Source organism: Lontra canadensis, unplaced genomic scaffold, assembly GCF_010015895.1.
Source record: "Lontra canadensis isolate GAN:19392208 unplaced genomic scaffold, GSC_riverotter_1.0 scaffold45, whole genome shotgun sequence".
Lineage (NCBI taxonomy): Eukaryota > Metazoa > Chordata > Mammalia > Carnivora > Mustelidae > Lontra > Lontra canadensis.
The window spans coordinates 5931212-5948861 of record NW_022631039.1 but is presented as its reverse complement, the minus strand read 5'-3'; the positions used below and the strand labels follow the sequence as shown (position 1 = coordinate 5948861).

At 53.7% G+C, this 17650-nt stretch overlaps 1 protein-coding gene and 1 long non-coding RNA gene across 4 annotated transcripts; one reads left to right on the top strand and one right to left on the bottom strand.

Moving 5' to 3' along the window:
* The first annotated feature begins 2041 nt into the window (after nt 1–2041).
* LOC116876344 lies at nt 2042–3243 on the top strand. The gene is made up of 4 exons (XR_004384378.1): nt 2042–2153; nt 2500–2594; nt 2813–2933; nt 3023–3243. It is a non-coding gene; the product is annotated as an uncharacterized LOC116876344 (long non-coding RNA).
* On the bottom strand, nt 3192–5538 carry ABHD11 (abhydrolase domain containing 11). Of its 3 annotated transcripts, none has more exons than XM_032872430.1 (6): nt 5397–5538; nt 5089–5224; nt 4338–4511; nt 3991–4161; nt 3693–3874; nt 3192–3477 (listed from the first exon to the last, which is right to left on the bottom strand). In XM_032872430.1, the coding sequence occupies exons 1-6, from the start codon at nt 5513–5515 to the stop codon at nt 3345–3347; spliced, it is 915 nt and encodes a 304-aa protein (XP_032728321.1). In that variant the 5' UTR covers nt 5516–5538; the 3' UTR covers nt 3192–3344. The 3 variants fall into 3 exon arrangements, with proteins under 3 accessions (XP_032728321.1, XP_032728323.1, XP_032728322.1); XM_032872431.1 differs by having other exon boundaries at nt 3348–3477; nt 4370–4511; XM_032872432.1 differs by lacking the exon at nt 4338–4511.
* Between the last annotated feature and the right edge of the window lie 12112 nt (nt 5539–17650).

The window sequence follows — 17650 nt, the reverse complement described above, 5'->3', positions numbered from 1 at the left end:
GTTTTAAATATTTTATTTATTTATTTGACAGAGAGAGACAGCAAGAGAAGGAACACAAGCAGGAGGAGTGGCAGAGGGAGAAGCAAGCCTCCCACCAAGCAGGGGAGCCCCATGCAGGACTTGATCCCAGGACCCCAGGATCACAACCTGAGCTGAAGGAAGATGGTTAATGACTGAGCCACTCAGGTGCCTGGAAAGAGAGAATCTTAAGCAGGCTCCATACTCAGCCCAAGCCCAATGTGGGGCTCGATCCCAGGACCCTGAGTTCAGGACCTGAGCTGAAATCAAGAGTCAGACGCTTAATGGACTGAGCCACCCAGGCGCCCCCATTTGTGAACCACTGTAGTAATAATTAATGCGGGCAAGAACATCGATGGATGCTGAATCCTATGAGTGAAAGTGGGGTAAGGGAAAGGATGTGTCATAATCTCTAAGTACCTCCCTTCCCCAGTGCTTATTAATTGTGGTCAAGCGCTCAGCACTGGTCCCACCAGTCATGTTTCCAAACGATATTAGAAAGGAGAACACAGCATCCCTTCTGTGATGTCTCTGCCCAAAGTGGGTTAACAGTGGCCTAATCATAAGGAAGGCGTGGACAAGCCAGAATTTGAGGATGGTCTACAAAATAACTTCCCTGTAATCTTCAAAATGTCAAGGCTACAAAATTCAAAGAAAAGCCACAAATTGTTCTAGACCTAGGGGGACCAGAGAGATGCGACGACTGGGTACAATGTTTGATACCGTATTAGATTTTTTTTTTTTTTTTTTACCCTAAAAGGATATTTTTTTTTGGACACTGAAGAGCAGTTTTGAAACTGTTTCGAGATTAAAAAGTTAAAAGAGGGCGCCTGGGTGGCTCAGTGGGTTAAGCCGCTGCCTTCGGCTCAGGTCACGATCTCAGGGTCCTGGGATCGAGTCCCGCATCGGGCTCTCTCAGCAGGGAGCCTGCTTCCCTCTCTCTCTCTCTGCCTGCCTCTCTGTCTACTTGTGATCTCTGTCTGTCAAATAAATAAATAAAATCTTTAAAAAAAAAAAAAAGTTAAAAGAAATGCCTTTCTCCTGACTGACTCCTGCTGGCCTGCAGGGTTCATTGTGGACGAGCTCCTAAGGGAACTTCCTGTGACGGGCTGGGTGTGACCTCCTGTGACCTCCCTCGTGCTCCTACTGTTCCGGGAGCCCCTGACACTCTTTTCTGATTTTATCTGCGCTTCATCCCTGCTGGCCTCGGAGGTCCCTGAGACCAGGTCCCTGGGCCCTGTCTGGATCACGGCACAGATCAGACTCTCAAAACACAGTGACTCCGTCTCAACAGAAGGGTGCATCTGGGGGTACAGTTCGACCTCACCTCTTCGCCTGGGGCTCAACCAAGGAAGCTGTTGGTCTGGCTGTTGAGGAACCCGTGTCTCAGTGGCATGAGTCATGTCTGGCAGGGTGGCCTGGGAGAAATATTTATGTTTAAGGCAGAGTTGAGGATCTAATCCCCTGGACATGACCTTGCTGAAGAGGCTTCTCGATGGGGCAAATTCTCTTACACCTTTGATGTCACTGGTGTGCTCAGTAAGCACGCGGGGTGGGGAGAAATGAGGGGAGAGTGTGGGGGGCCTGGGCTAACTAGACGACCCCTCCCCCACCCCGGCAGACCCCGCCAGGCTCCAGGATCAACGCTGGGGATCCTGGAGGAGTGACCAGCTATGTTACTAGGAAGAATGGACATCCCAGATGTTAAGAGTCTACAGGAATGGTTAGGCCTTTTCCCTTCTGTTTCCTGCTGAGCTAAGATTGGCCATATGCGTGGTTGATGCCAAGATGCCAACCTTTCGGGATGGGGTGCTGGGGCACCTACGCCTGTCCTTGAGCACATGGTCCAGGCTCTGGCCCTCGGTTCTCACCTCCCGGCGTGGGTGGAGCGCCCCCTTGTGGGGACGGACAAGTGTGACGGTACAGGAAGGGCCTGAGGAAGCTCTGGGCCCTGCAGGAAGGTTCCAGGATCCAGGAGGGGAGACAGGGGCCCGGCTGGCCAGCCCGGGGCGGAGCCTGACAGGGAGTGCCTTGCCCGGAAGGGAGGGCAAAGGGCTACGTAGTCTGCCTGCCCCACCCCACTGACAAGAGTCCCAGTCACCAGGCCACGCTCTCTGTCCTGGGGCCCTAGAGGGGTAAGTGTCCTTCTGAAACCCTCCTTGTCTCTTTCCTGCGGTTTGGGTGGGAACGTCTTTCCTCCTTGAGGGGCCAAACGCCCCGTCCCCTCTGCTTAGCCTTGTGCCAGGCAGGGGCCACAGCTGCCACCCCTCAGCGTGGGCCAGTCCCCCTGCATTACTTTCAGAGGCCCAGGAGAGGCTGTGGGGGATGGGATGGGGGAGGAGGCAGGAAGAGAACTTTCCAGACCCATCCCCTGCTGACATTAGCATCAGAGCCAAGGGAAGGGCAGCGGGGCCCAGAAGCGGGACACCTCATCTAGACAAGCTCTAGATCCCCGCTCCCTCCTCTGTCACCCTACAACAGAGCCCAGAATCCCAAGTGGCTGGAGCACTGGGGGACGCCCAGACAGAGCCCTCGCTGGACCAAGTCCTCCAGGAGCGGGATGAAGCCATTGCCAAGTGAGAGGCAGATGCTTGCGGGGGGTGGGGGGGTGTTGGGAGGGCAGTGGGTGGCTCACCCTCAGGGCTCTGTCCTGCTAGAGAAGAGGAGGTGAGCAGTCAGGTGTTCCCACAAGGAAAGCCACGGAAGCGCTCACCCTGTCACAAGGCAGGGGGCTGCGGCCACACAGCAGATGCGCGGAGTTCAAGCCTCGTGCCGCTCTCCCCGCCACCTGCAGGAAGCAGGCACTGGAGGCCGAGCTGGACACATGCAAAGCCAAGTTGCGCGCCGTGGAGGCCCAGCTGCTGGAGGTCCTGGAGGAGAAACTGAGGCTGAGGCAGGAGGTGGAGGCCTGGGAGGTAGTGTGGGAACGCCAGCCGGGCCAGGGAGCTCTGGGGAGAAGAGAAAGGGCACAGGGTTGGCCCTGAACCTGCTCTCCCGCCCCCAGGAGGACATGCAGCAGCTGGTGAGGCAGCGGGTCGAGAGTCAGCTGCGGAGAGAGTCCAGGGGCACTCTGGGCACCCCCCTGGGCCCCCGAACTGCGAGGGTCCCCTGGGTCCGGTTCCCCCTGGGTTGGTGGGGACGCTGGCGGTGACAGAGCTCAGCCCGGGACCTTAGCAGCAGTGTCTTTATTCATTAAAGCTTGAGGTCTGGCCACCTCCGTACCCTCACGCTCTCTTGGTGCCCGCCCGAGTCCTTTTGCGCAGAGACACGGAGTGGGCCACAGTGCCTGGAGCCGGGGGTTTCCTGCTTCCTCTCTTCAGCCGCTCTTAGGCCAGGAAGCCTCGGATGGCAGCCACAAAGTCCTGGGGGCAGTCGGCGTGGACCCAGTGGCCGGCATGGGGCACAGTCTGCATCTGGGCTCGAGGGAAGAGCCGCCTGATCTCAGCGTGGTGGCTGGGGCTGCCCGTCGAAGAGAAGGCCGCACCGAAGGGGTCAAAGTGGGAGGGTGGGGAGACACAGAGACGCGGAACAGAGCAGGGAGACGAGAGCACATGAGCCCACATGCCCAGGGGTGTTTTGAATTCTCAGGCACCCCCTGCCCACACCGAAGCCCTCCCCAAGGCAGGATCCCTAGGCTGGGACCCCTCCCACCACTGCCGCTAAAACTGACTGACCGCACGTATTTTGAGTTTCCACCCAGGAGGAAGAGGGTTGGCCCAGGGTAAGATTCTTGTCGTGGTGGGAAAGCCATGATCTTGTCCAAATGCTGGGCCAGCGCTTCCAAGTTCACCCTCCACATGAAACGTCCATCCGCCTCCACCAGGTTGGTGAGCAGGAACTGACGATCCGCCAAGTCCTGGAGGGGGCCGGTCCGGTAGTTGGGGGAGGGAAGTCTCCATGTGAGGTCTGGGGCTGCCACTCTTCCCTTGACAGGTCCCAGCCCACACCACCACCAGGGGATGGGTGTGTTACCTGGATAACAGTGCTGAGCTGCTCCTCGGCCAGCTTTCGGGCAGAGGAGCGGGGCACCCCATCTGGGATGTCTACAGCCCTCATGGCGGCCATGTAGGATGGGAAGTTGGAGCTCGGTGTGGTCTCCACTGGGCTGATGTCCACAGCAATCAGGCGTTCTACCAGCTCCGGCTGTTTAAGAGAACCACTCTTGGGACCGGCCTTACGGCAGGCACATTGAGTCTCAGGCAGGGTTCCCAGATCCTGAATCTGGTCATCCAAGGCTTGGCTGAGTCCCAGGTCAACTGCTGGGTACTCGGGGTCCACACTGGATGCGGGGGAAGCCCCGTACAGGGAGGCTCACCCACCCTCTGGAGTGCCAGCAACATGGCTGTCTTGCCTCCCATGCTGTGGCCAATGAGGACGCAGGGCACGAGGCCCAGCTGGGGCAGGAGGTCCTGCAGGTCCTGGCTCATGGCCTCATAGCTCATGTCTGGGCTGTGGGGGCTGTCACCATGGTTCCGTGCATCCACCGTGAGCACCTGCGGAGTGGAGAGAGGGCGGGCAGAGCCGGCATCCACATTCAGGGCACAGTCGCCTAAGGCATGGCATTCCTGCGGGCTGAGGGGCGTAGAGAGCCTGGGGAAAGGTCGTGAAGTGGAAAAACGGCCCCGATGGTGAGAGCGCCCAGTTCTCAGACCTAGGAGGCCAGATGGAGGACCTGGGGCTGCTCTGCCAGAGAAGGCCCAAGGAGCATGACCGTGTCTCTGAAGGTTTGGCCTGGCAGGGTGACCACCCAGAGAAAGCAGGTGCCAAGAATTTCCACCAGCTGGAGCCCAGAAGGGCGGGCTACTTCCTGCATAAGGCGGCAAGCTCCTTGTCATCCCTGGGGAACGAACAGGGCTGGTCCCTTTGACCACTGGACCCCTGGACGGCGGAGCTCAGCGTGGAGCACGCACGGCAGCTCTCACACATGAAGGACTGGGTGGGGGCAAGCACGAGAATGACCGGGGTCCACCTAGGGCCTCGGTGTGCCATGCAGCCTCCATCCCCTTCCCAATGCCGGCTGAGGGAGACGGGCCACGCCTCCGCGGGGCCCCGCCTCTCCCGGAAGCTCACCCTTCGGCCAGTCTGCTGGGCGAGGGCCTTGGCGATGGAGCTGAAGTTGGTCTTGGAGCCGAAGAGCCCGTGCAGGAACACCAGGGCCGGGAGCGCCGCCTCTCCGTCCAGAAGCTTGTAGGAAAGCAGCACCGACCTGGAGGGAGGCGCGAGGGCGGTGGAGGGGTCTAAGCCGGCTGGGGAAGGGGTTCCGGGCAGCGGCCTGGGCGCGGGCGGGGGCGGGCACAGACGGAGGAGGCGGGGCCGCCACGGCAGGACTGACCCGGGAGGGACGACGGATGGCCTCCCACACGGCGCCCTTGACTGACCTCGGCTCGGCGCCGCTTCGGCCACTGCTGCTGGGTGCGACGGGCACCCTGGAGAAGCTGAGACTGCAGGGGCCGAGCCCCCTAAGGGGGAGCCTCCAGGAGCGGGTCCAGCGGAGCATGCCCGGCAACCGCTACCCGAGCTCACCGCGGCCTGGCCCCCTCGCTCCGCCTCCTGCGTTCGCTCAGGACCCCGCCCAGTTCCGACTGTAGCCCCGCTCTCTTCCCCGCCCACTAGCCTGGGCTACGCGGCCCCCGTCCTCGTTTCCTTACGTAATCCCAGGGTACAGTCTGTTCCCCAGCTCCGCCCCCTACGTCATTACGCTATCCCCTCAGCCTCCGCGCCGGCAGGCGGGAGAACCGCCCCTGGCCACGCCCTGGGCGGAGCCACCTTGTTCCCTGGTTACGCCCTCGCGAAGCTCCGCCCAGCCTCTTCCGGCGTCGAATCCTGGTGGCGAATCAGAGTCCTGTGGCGTGGGAGTTCCATCCCCGCCGCTCGGAACGTCCCGGATTTGGGGCGCGCGCTTTGGGCGCCGGTGGGGCAGGTCCTTGGCGAGCCGAGGAGGCCCTGCCATGGCCCGCGCCCGCCCCGCACCTGGCCTGCTCCTCTGCCTTCACGCACCGCCTTGGATGGGCGTCATACTTTCAGTGCCGCGGGCGGGTGCGGAGGGGCGCTGGGAGGGGCCCTCGTCATCGCGGCGCCGGCTTGGGGGCGCCGTGCTGCCCAGCCGGGGGCCCAGGCAGGCCGGGTGGTGCCCCTCTTCCCCATCCTGAAGTCCTCGACTGGAGAGGTCATCAACCACCCTCCACGCCCGCCCTTTACAGATGGGGAAACTGAGGCAAATGGCTGCACAAGAGGCAGAACCAGAATCGCTGTCGGATGTGACGTTCTTTTTTTTTTTTTTTCTTGGCCCGTGTCCCCCCCACCCCCCTGGCCATCCTACCGGCTCTTCCAGCCGTGCTTCCTATGAACTCCCCAACTCGAAAACTGCATCTGCACACCTGCCTTTTACTTTCCAGCCCCAGGACTCCCTCTGCTGGCTGCTGCGGGGGCCTTCCGGATAGCCAACGGCCCAACTCCCGCACGGCTTTAGAGGTCCAGGATAACTGCCACCTCCTCAAAAGCCTTCCCGGATTTCCCCAGTTGAACCTCATCTCTTCCACCCCACGTTCTCAAAGCTGGCTTTCTCTGTCCACCGCAGTCTGGGAGCTCCTGGCGGACTGGAGACACGTTTTTGTTTATCTGGGGCAAAGTGCAATAGTAATCATTTTACTGAATGATTGTGAAGAGATTCGAGGCACTAGCTGAGGCTTAGGTGAAGGTCCACCTAGGGCCTGGGTCAGTGCCCCTTGCAGGAGATGACATCTGGACCAGCCAGGCCTCTCCCTCCTCAGGGCAGGCCTGATGGAGTCAAGACCTGTAGGATGCATCTGTATTCCAAGGTGTTATAAATACCTTGCCCAGTGAGATGGCTCCCACCTTGAGTCTGCCCGAGGACTGGCAGTTATTTTGTTCTAATGAGAGAAGGGCTTTGAGGTCACGGGGGACACTAAGCACACCAGGTGGTGTGATGATTTGTTGCCAGAATTGTCGTTAGGGGACTGATGAGCACATCTGAGCCCTGGATGGGGGCTGGACCAAGGCATGGGAGGGGTCCTTGGAGGAGACATCAAGCAGGGTGTTTTTCTAGAATTGGTGGATGAAGGGGCAGGGGGTGGACATAATGTTGGTGATTCAGAAGGTTAATATTCCAAATGTGGTTTTAAACCACCCTCCACCTCCTCCCCAGCCTACTGTCTAGCCAGGCAACGTAAGCCTGGCCCATGACCCTGGACCATTTGCTCAGAGCCCTGGGTCTGTGGCAGAAGCAGTCTGGAGACATTCCTGAGACCTGGCCAAAGCCCCATCACGTGGCTGGTTAGGGCCTGGGAGCAAGCGGAAAAACCAGTTGGCTTGAGGTTTCCACTTTGGAGGAAGCGGTGGGGCCTGGGTAGGGGTTGTTGCCACCTGGGAAGGACTCTGGTGTTGTTGTGTTGGGGAGGGATCAAAATGGGGGCTGCCCACCATTCCCCAGCTTGTTTAGGAACTGGCTAACTCCTAACTGGTTTGTGAGGGTCTCTCTCTTGGAGGGGGGGGTGCCCAGCCCTTGGTTGGGGGGGGGGCTTCTGGAGTCCCTGATATGCTGAGGTCATGTGGGGAAGGGGGCAAAGGGGTGTGAATGAGACGGCCCTGGGAGTCTTTGTTCCCAGCATCCCTGCTCCCACCCGTCCCCAGGTCCCTGTGAACTGGGAGGGTGTTGTCATCCTCATTTTACTGCTGAGAAAATGGAGACGCGGGAGGGGAGTAACCCAGCTCCAGCCGCTCAGCACGTGCGTGGCCCAACCCGAATTCCTTCCCAGGAATTTGACTCCTAGTGCAGTGCTCCCGGTAGTCCCCGCCCTTCTGGCTGGGAATCCGGGGGCCCCCGAAGGGGTGCGGCCGGCGGCGGCAGGGACACTGCGCCCCGGGGGCGGCAGCGCGGAAGGGGTTAAGACAGGGAGGCAGGCGGGTGTCCCGTCGCCGCACCTGGCTCAGTATCGGTCACGTGGCCGGGGTTTCACCTGCCCCGCTGAGCAGGGACAATCGGGCCGCTTGTTTCCAGGTTGGTCGCCATGGTGACAGGAGTGTGCCAGGGGAGGTCAGCAGGGCAAATTCCTGCCTGCTGGCCGGGTGGGGCCAGAGTGTCAGTCGTGCAGTGGCGGGGCTCCCAGGAGACCCCTGGAGGCTTCCCCAGGGGGTGCCGCTAGGTGATTCCCCGCCCAGCCTCCTCCTGTCCTGGCCACTCAGCCTTCTCAGATTTGGATCCTGAGTTTTTTAAGCTGCAGGGACTTTTCTGTGCATTACCTTGTTTAGTCCCCATTGCAGCCTTTCCCACAGCGGCAGGGTAATCCCGGCGCCTCCCCCAGACTCACCGAGCACTTCCAGAACATTCCCTTTTCCCTTCATCCCTTCAAAAATAACAGCTACTTTGGAGAAAGTATGCACCTTTCTAGACAGCCATGAGCAAGACGAGAAACTCAGGGACCACACAGCAGTGGATGGTGTGGAGTAATTTTTTTCTTCCTAGCAGGTGGGGGAGGCCCCTGGAGCCATTGATAAAAGTCAGGGAGTGCACAGGGCCCAGAACATCTTTGGGCCCCCTCTCTGCCACCTCCAGGACCCCTTCCCACGTTCCCTCCCCTCTGAGCTTCCCACCAGGCCACACACCTTCATGTCCTGCTTTGCTCCCCTCACTCTGCTGCAGAAAGGCCCTCAGGTCCTGCTGGCTGCAACCCTGTCGACACTTTTCCCACCTCCAGATCCATGTGCACACTGTACCCCCAGTCACAGCCTTCTCGAAAGCATAGATCTTAAAGTAGAGGGGTGAGGAGTCTGGGTGGCGGGCTGGGCAGAGTGGGTGGACCCAGCCCACTCCATTCCCCTGGGAAAAACACCAACTTGCAGGGGACACTGCAGACCCCCCTGCCTGCATTTGGGACCCTTTACTTATTGAGCACCTACTATGTGCTAGGCACTGGGGTTGCAAGGATGACCCCAGATCCACTCACAGACCTGACATTCTGGTGGGGAGGATACCAACGAATGTGTAATCGCACACACAGTAAATATGCAAAGGAAGGCGGAGAGAGAAAGGAGGGGTGCCTCTGGCCCTGGGACCAGGTAGTGCAAATGTGCAGAAGTGATGCTTGAATGGAGGTCGGAAAGATGAGTAGGAGTTGGGGCCGGTGAAGGGCTTACAGTGGAGGAGGGTGTTCCAGAAGTTGGGACCATCACTGCAATGGCAGAGCCTCCCCTCTCCCAAGGCAGAATCTTGGGAATCATTCTAGGTGCATCTTCCTTACCTCCCCTGCCACCACCCAACCCCTCCCCCAGTTGCTATGGATTTTTATCTTCCAAATCACTCTGATATCCATTCTCTGCTGTCCAAATCCACGACCCCATCCCTTCTCCGGGGATGGCCAGCTCCCTGTCCATTTCCCTACACAGTAGTCAGCGTGATCTTTTCCAAACATATAATGTATTTCTGGGTTCATCTAGTTGGTTCCTTCCTACTTTTCGGTGCTCATTGCTACTGGGGATGCATGGGGCTGACCCAAGAGTAGAAAAGCTGGTTTGTGTGTTTCAGGAGCTAAAGCCCTTAGGGGAAGGGAATTCCTCTGCAGAGACCAGAGCTTGGCCCAGAATGGGAGGGGCGTCTGTCGCCCACTTCTTGGCTTCTCGGCAGGCTCCCCAGAGAGGAAACAGCTCAGGGGTCTACTGGGCTGGCAGAACCATAGGCAGCTTGCAACATTCTCCCCACTCCCAAGCCCAAAGCAGACACAGTACCAGGACTGAATTGGCCACTGAATCAAAATGACAATGTCTCAGCAGTGACCACTGTTTCCTGAGGGCTGGATGCTGTCCAACCTGTCCTTCTTCCAGCCACCAGCCTCCCCTCCCCCCATACCAAACAAACTTGGGCCTGCTGAATGTCCTGGAAGTGTGGCCTCAACCCAGGGGGACTGAAGTTTAACGTGACTCCCACTGCGGGGGCAGAACCCCGCATCACAGAAATCATGGCATTGTATGTCTAAGTCAAGAGACTGACTTTCATAATCGTGATAATACCATGCACATCCGCTTGCAACTGACTTTCTTTTTAAATCAATAATCCAGTAATCCATTCAACAAATATTTACTGAACACATGCTAAAGCCGAGTATGAATTTTTAAAAAATTTTTATTTATTCATATATTTATTTAGAGAGAATTCAAGCAGAGGGGAGGGCAGAGCCCAACTTGGGACTCGATCCCACGGCCCCCAAATCACGACCTGAGCCAAAATCAAGAGTCAGACACTTAACTGATTCAGTCATGGAGGCGGCCTGATTTTTCTTTTTTTTAACGCCAAGTATGAATTTTAAAGCTAGAGATGTGGCGATTACTTGGCTCTGTTTCTCAAGCAACACAAAAAACCAAAACCCCAAATCCCCTACTTTTCTATTCTCCATTCGGGGGGACAGGCTGCAAAGAAAGAAATAAACAAAGAAATAAGTGTATAAGTATAAATTGTGTAAGTTCAGTGAGCAGGGTGCTGTGTTTGCTAGTAATTGGGGTTGGCGATATTAAGTAGGATGGTAAGGAAAGGCCTCAGGTAAGGGGACATCTGAAGGATAAGAAGGAAGCAGTCATATGAACGCCAGGGGAGAAGTGTCCTACACAGAAATAACAGTGTATGCAAAGGCCCTGCGGTGCACAGAGGAAGCAAGGGGAGCAAGGCATGAGGTAGGTAGGTTGGAGTTGGTCCGAGCAGGAGCCTGGTAGGGAATTTGATTTTGATTCTAAGAAAAACGAGAGCTGGGGAAGGGTTTAAGGAGGGACAGACATGCATTTTTATAGGACTCTTTGGGTGCATAGTGGAAGATAGAGGGACAGACTGAAGGGCACAGGGAGGAGGGGAAGGAAAATCAGCTTGGACATTACTGTGGTTGTCCAGTTAGGACACGATGTCCACTTCTGGCTGGGAGGTGGCCATGGAGGTAGAGAAAGGTAGATATCAGATATGTTTTGGAGTTAGAATCAGCAAGATTTGATGAAGAATTGGATGGGTAGAGAGGACAATGGGGAGGGAAAGGGAGGAGACGAGGACAACTCCTAGGTTTCTGGACAGACCACCTGGGTAGGTAGTTGTGCTGTTTACAGAGCTGGGGAGGGCTGGCAAGGAAGTTTCCACCCACTACAAGGTACTAGTAGGGAGGGACAATCTAGAGTTTCGTTGTTGTTGTTGTTTTTAAGATTTTATTTATTTATTTGTCAGAGAGACAGAGAGAGTAGAAGCAGGGGTGTGGCAAGCAGAAGGAGAAGCAGGCTCCCCATTGAGGAAGGATTTCCTGATGCGGGACTCGATTCCAGGACCCTGGGATCACGACCCAGGCAGAAGGCAGATGCTTAACCGACCGAACCACCCAGACATCCCACAATCTAGAGTCCTACTTGACGCACGTTAAGGTCGAGTTGCCCGTGAGATACTGGTAATAGTCAACATTTGTCAAGTGCTTGCCATGTGCTAAACACCATTCTAAGTGCTTTATCTATTTACTGATTTTGTCCTCATAAGAGCTGTATTACTTTATTTGTCGGTCCCTCTTTAGAGCTAAATGCATTGAGCGGAAGACAAGTTAATTAACTGCCCACCATCCCAAGCTTGGACGCTGCAGGGCCGGGATCCAGTCCCAAGTGGCTGGGCTCCAGGGGCCACACCATTGTTAACCACTGTGCCCCACCACCCGCACGGCACCCGAGGAGGCAGCTGGATGCCTGCATGGGGAGCTGGGAGGAGAGGTCTGTGAGCCAGAGGGTGTAAAAGCCGTGGGAATGGGTGAGACAATCAAAGGGTTCACCAGAGCATCAGAGGAAGAGAAGAATGCCCAGGAGGAAAGACTGAGCAGTGGCAGGAGGAGGGCTGCGGGGGTGTGGGGGGGCGTGGGGGGGTCGGTGGGGAGGGACTGGTCCCAAAGGGCAGGGGAACTGAAGTTCTGAGGAGGAGGAAGCAATCACCTGTGTCAAAAGTTGCTGAGAGTGAGTAAGTTCTGCATAGAAAAGTGACTGTAGGCCACGGCAACCTGGAGGCCACTGGGGACCTTGCCAAGAGTGACTTGGAGTGCTGAAGGAGTGGGGGCAGGAGCAGACGGGAGAGGCTGATTGGCCCGTGGGAGCAGAGGAGGCAAAATCCTCTGGGGTGGTCTTTGTTTGGAAATGTGAAGTCAAGAAAACTTTTTTTTTTTTTTTTGGCAAGAGAAAGAAGGTATTTTCTTTCTTTCATAATTTTGTTTTTTTAGATTTATTTATTTATTCATTTGGCGGAGAGAGAGATCACAAGGAGGCAGAGCAGAAGGCAGAGAGAAAGGGGGGGAAACTGGCTTCCCACTGAGCGGAGAGCCCGATGCGGGGCTCGATCCCAGGACCCTGAGATCATGACCTGGGCCAAAGGCAGAGGCTTAACCCACTGAGCCACCCAGGTGCCCCAAAGAAGGTATTTCTGAGGAATATTTTTTTATGTCAATGCAGACTTACTTTTTTTTTAACACCTTTTTAAAAATTTTTTAAATATTTTATAAACATATAATGTATTTTTATCCCCAGGGGTACAGGTCTGTGAATTGCCAGGTTTACACACTTCACAGCACTCACCATAGCACATGCCCTCCCCAATGTCCATAACCCCACCACCCTCTCCCAAACCCCCTCCCCCCTGCAACCCTCAGTTTGTTTAGTTTAACACCTTTTTATTATGAAAAATTTTAAACATATGTGAAGGGGGATAAAATGGGGACCCCACTCTACCTAGTACCCAGCTTCGACAATGATCAACTCAAGGTCCATCTTGTTTCATCTATACCCCATCTATGTCTTTTCCACCTGCATGTGCTTTGGAAGTAAATCTCACACCTCATACCAGTGCATCTGTAAATATTTCCGTATGTTTCTTTAAAGGCTAAGGGCTCTTTTGTTTGTTGGTTTTTTTAAACATAAAACCACCATATCATTTACACACTTGAAGAAGTCATAGTCCCTTAAGATTATCAATGATCTACTCATTGTTCCAATGTCGGACTGTCCGAACTGTCTCATTATTTTTTTAAAGATTTTATTTATTTATTTGACAGGGAGAGAGAGAGATCACAAGTAGGCAGAGAGGCAGGCAGACAGGCGGGAAAGCAGGCTCCCTGCTGAGCAGAGAGCCCGATGTGGGCTCCATCCCAGGACCCTGGGATCATGACCTGAGCTGAAGGCAGAGGCTTAACCCACTGAGCCACCCACGTGCCCCTCAAACTGTCTCATATATGCTATCAGCTCTAAGAGTCTCAATCAGGAACCTGTGAATGGCCACAACCGTGATTGGTTGATATCTCATTTAAGTCTCTTTTGATCTATAGATTCCCCTACATCTCAATTTCTTTCCTTGAAAACAAAATGCATTTTTGGGGGGGGGGTCACTGAAGAACCCAGTTGCCGTTTTGCTGACTATATTCTGTGTTGCTGTGCTCCTCCTTTCTTTGCATATCCTGTAAACTGGTAGTAGATCTAGAAAATTGATCAGATTCCGATTTTATTCGTTCATTTATTTTTCTGTAAGACTCCTACACAAGACACGTTGTACTTGATTTTTTTTTTTTTTTAATGGCAGCCCATTTGTACTGGTTAGGACATCTCAGGCTGGAACCCCAAGTCACACGGGCTTAAGCAGTGAGATCTAAGGAGGGTGAGGGCCCAGGGAGCTGACAGTGACTACAGGGCAGAAAACATTTCCAGGGCTCCACGTTCCACCTCTCCAGACGGATGTCCTCATCGTGGGCCTCATGGCTTCTTGGGCTCATTCTTTTTGGGGTTCAAGTTGGCGATAGAATTCCAGACACTACCACCCATCCAAGGAAAGTCAGGGTGCTGTCTTAGAAAATGTGGAAGCCGTTTCCTGCTGCCCACCCCCAGCCCCATCTTCCCTCCTGTCTCATTGGCCACAGCTGTCACATGCGCACCATAAACCAGTCACTGTGGAGCGAAAGAGATCAGCCACCACAACTGGCTTCGTCTAATCCCCGGAACGGCAGGTACCTGAGGATTGAGTAAAATGAGTATCGCACACCCTTGCACTCTCTGTACTGCAGGACAAAGTTATCTGCAAGTGGAACTGCTGGGTGTTAGAGGATCTTTATAAGGGACTTTGATTTGATTGATTTTATAGAAATGGCCAGATTGCCCTTTAACACGGTTGTATCAATATAAGCTTCTCCAGCCCGGGGGGTGGAGGGGAAACGAGAGGCAGGGCGTGCAGCCTGGGCTCTAGTGGGCCAGACTGCCTGGGTTCAAACCCCAGATCCCCTGTGCGAACTTTGGGCAAACGGATATAACACTTCTATGCCTTGGTTTTCCTATCTATAAAATGGGGATGATGATGAAAATACCACTATTTTGTCAGCACTCACGCTTAAAAATTATGAAGAGGGAGGGGCGCCTGGGTGGCTCAGTGGGTTAAGCCTCTGCTTTTGGCTCAGGTCATGATCTCAGGGTCCTCAGTTGGAGACCCACATTGCATGGGGCTCTCTGCTCAGCGGGGAGCCTGCTTCCCCCTCACTCTCTGACTACTTGTGATCTCTATGTCAAATAAATGAATAAAATCTTTTTTAAAAAAATTATGAAGAGGAGATGCTGAGCTGTTTGTTTCTCCCAGCGCCTGGTTTGTTAGTTTCCTGACACCTCCATATCCTTTACAGAATCCCTTAACTCCGTGCATGCCTCTCTGGACATAGTCCCCCCAGTAAAACCTCTGCCCTGTTGCAGCAGGTGTCAGAATTTCTTTCCTTTTTAAGGCTGAATCACATTCCATTGCACGGGTGGTCCTCATTTTGCTCTCCATTTACCCACAGATGGACATCTGCGTTGTTCCACTCCTGGGCCATTGGGAACAGGCTGTGAACACGGGCTTGCAAATATGTCTTTGAGATCCCGCTTCCAGTTCTTGTAGGTATAGACCCAGAAGTGGAATGGTTTGATCACAGGCAGTTTTATTTTTAATTTATCTTCTTATTTCTTTAATTTTTAATTTTTTGAAGTGACACCATATTGTTTTCCATTTTACATTCCTACGAACAGTGCACGAGAGTTCCAATTTCTCCACATCTTCAACACCAGTTGTTTTTTTTTAAAGATTATTTATTTATTTATTTGATATAGAGAGAAAGATCACAAGTAGGCAGAGAGGCAGGCAGAAGGAGGGGGAAGCAGGCTCCCCATTGAGCAGAGAGCCTGATGTGGGGCTCGATCCCAGGACTCTGAGATCATGACCTGAGCCAAAGGCAGAGGCTTTAACCCACTGAGCCACCCAGGGGCCCCAACATCAGTTTTTTTTTTTTCTTCCTTCTGTCCTTTTTCTTTTTCTAGAGTAGCCATCTCTCTCTCTCTCTCTCTTTTTTCTTTTTTTAAAAGATTCTATCTATTTATTTCACAGAGAGAGAGATCACAAGTAAGCAGAGAGGCAGGCAGAGGTAGAGGGAGAAGCCGGCTCCCTGCTGAGCAGAGAGCTGGATGTGGGACTTGATCCCAGGACCCTGGGATCATGACCCAAGCTGAAGGCAGACACTTTAACTGACTGAGCCACCCAGGCGCCCCTCTCTCTTTCTTTTTTTTTAAAGAGGAGCCCAACAGGACTTGATCTCATGACCCTGAGATCAAGACCTGAGCTGAGATCTAGAGTCAGACCTGAGCCCCTCAGGCAACCCTATAGTGGCCATCTTAATGAGGGTGAAGTATTATCTCATCGTGGTCTTGATTTGCTTTCCCTAATGATCAGTGATGTTGAGCATCTTTTCATATGTGCTTTCTGGCCATTCATATATTGTCTTTGGAGCAACATCTATCCAAATCCTTTGCCTGTTTTTGCATTGGCTCTTTTTGTAGATGTTGAGTTTTTTTTTTTTTAAATACTCTTTTTTTAAAGATTTTATTTATTCATTTGACAGAGACAGAGGGATCACAAGTAGGCAGAGAAGCAGTCAGAGAGAGAGGAGGAAGCAGGCTCCCTGCTGAGCAGAGAGCCCGATGTGGGCTCTATCCCAGGACCCTGAGATCATGACCTGAGCCAAAGGCAGAGGCTTTAACCCACTGAGCCACCCAGGCACCCCTGTAGGTGTTGAGTTTTAGGAGTTCTCTATATATGTTGGGTATTAATCCCTTAGCTGCTGTATGATTTGCTGCTCCCATTGTCTCCCATTCTGTGGGTTGTCTTCTCACTCTGTCCATAGTATCCTTTGATGCACAAAGTTTTAAATTTTTCATTGGGTCCAGTTCGTCTATTTTTTTTTCTTTTGTTACCTGTGCCTTTGGTGTTATAGCCAAGATATTGGTGCCAAGTCCAATATTGTGAAACTTTGTTGTATGTCTTCTTCTAAGAGTTTTATAGGCTGAGCACTTAAAAAGAAAAAAGATTTTATTTATTTGAGAGAGAGAGAGAGAGACAGCAAGAGAATGACCAAGAACAAGGGGAGGGGCGCCTGGGTGGCTCAGTGGGTCAAAGCCTCTGCCTTTGGCTCAGGTCATGATCCCAGGGTCCTGGGATTGAACCTCGCATTGGGCTCTCTGCCCAGCGGAGAGCCTGCTTCTCCCTCTCTCTCTGCCTGCCTCTCTGCCTACTTGTGATCTCTCTCTGTCAAATAAATAAATAAAATCTTAAAAAAAACTCTCATTAAAAAAAAAAAGAACAAGGGGAGTACCAGAGGGAGAGGGAGAAGCAGACTCCCCGCTGAGCAGGGACCCCCCCCCCCCGATGTGGGACTCAATCCCAGGACCCTGAGATCATGACCTGAGCCAAAGGCAGATGCTTAATTGACTGAACCACACAGGCACCCCTCCTTTTTTGTTGCTGTTTAAGATTTTATTTATTTATTTTAGAGAGAGAGAGAGAAAGAAAGAGAGAGCAGGGGGAGGGGCAGAGGGAGGGGGAGAGAGAATCCTAAGCAGACTTGGAACTGAGTGCAGAGCCCAATGCAGGACTGGACCTCATGACCCTGAGATTCCGACCTGAGCCAAAACCAGGAGTCAGATGCCTAACCGACTGCACCACTCAGGTGCCTTAGAAAAGCTTAGCTCTTAGGTCTTTGATCTATTTTGTGTTAATTTTTGTATATGGCATTATATAAAGGTTTAGCTTCATCTTCTGCGGGCGGATATCCACTTGTCCTAGCACCATTTGGGGACGAGACTAGATAGACGATTCTTTCTCCATCAAGTGTTCTTGGCACCCTTGTGGAAATCATTTGAGCCCATACGTGACCGTTCATTTCTGGGTTCTCTCATTCTGTTTCATTGGTCTCTTTGTCAGTACCGTAGTGCTTTGAAGACTCTAGCCTTGTGTTACGGTTTGAAATCTACCAGTGTGGGTCCTTCAACTTCGTTCTTTTGGCACCCTGGTTGTGAGCCTTGTCTCTCACTCACTGAACATCAGCTCCGTGCTCGTGCTGGCATTAGGCTAAGCCTGGGACATACGAAGGTGAACAGGGTGCGTAGGGCCCCACCCCAGCAGAGCCGATGGTTTAGGGGCAGGAGAAAGACAAGTTCAGAGGTCATTCCGGGAGGTAGCATGTGAGTTAGCGTGGTCTTTGTGAGTTTCCACTACGGCGTGTTGTGGCTAGCACTCAGAGTACGGAAGGTGCTGGAATGGCTCATCTCCAGATGCCTGCACATG

Bases quoted from the DNA above. Each gene is read 5' to 3' on its own strand.
- ABHD11 (XM_032872430.1), bottom strand. From the start codon at position 5,515: ATGCTCCGCTGGACCCGCTCCTGGAGGCTCCCCCTTAGGGGGCTCGGC. The intron at 4,162-4,337 runs GTGGGTGAGCCT...TCTCTTAAACAG, and splicing joins TGTTGCTGGCACTCCAGAGG to CCGGAGCTGGTAGAACGCCT. The intron at 3,478-3,692 runs GTCAGTCAGTTT...TTCGACGGGCAG, and splicing joins GGAAACTCAAAATACGTGCG to CCCCAGCCACCACGCTGAGA.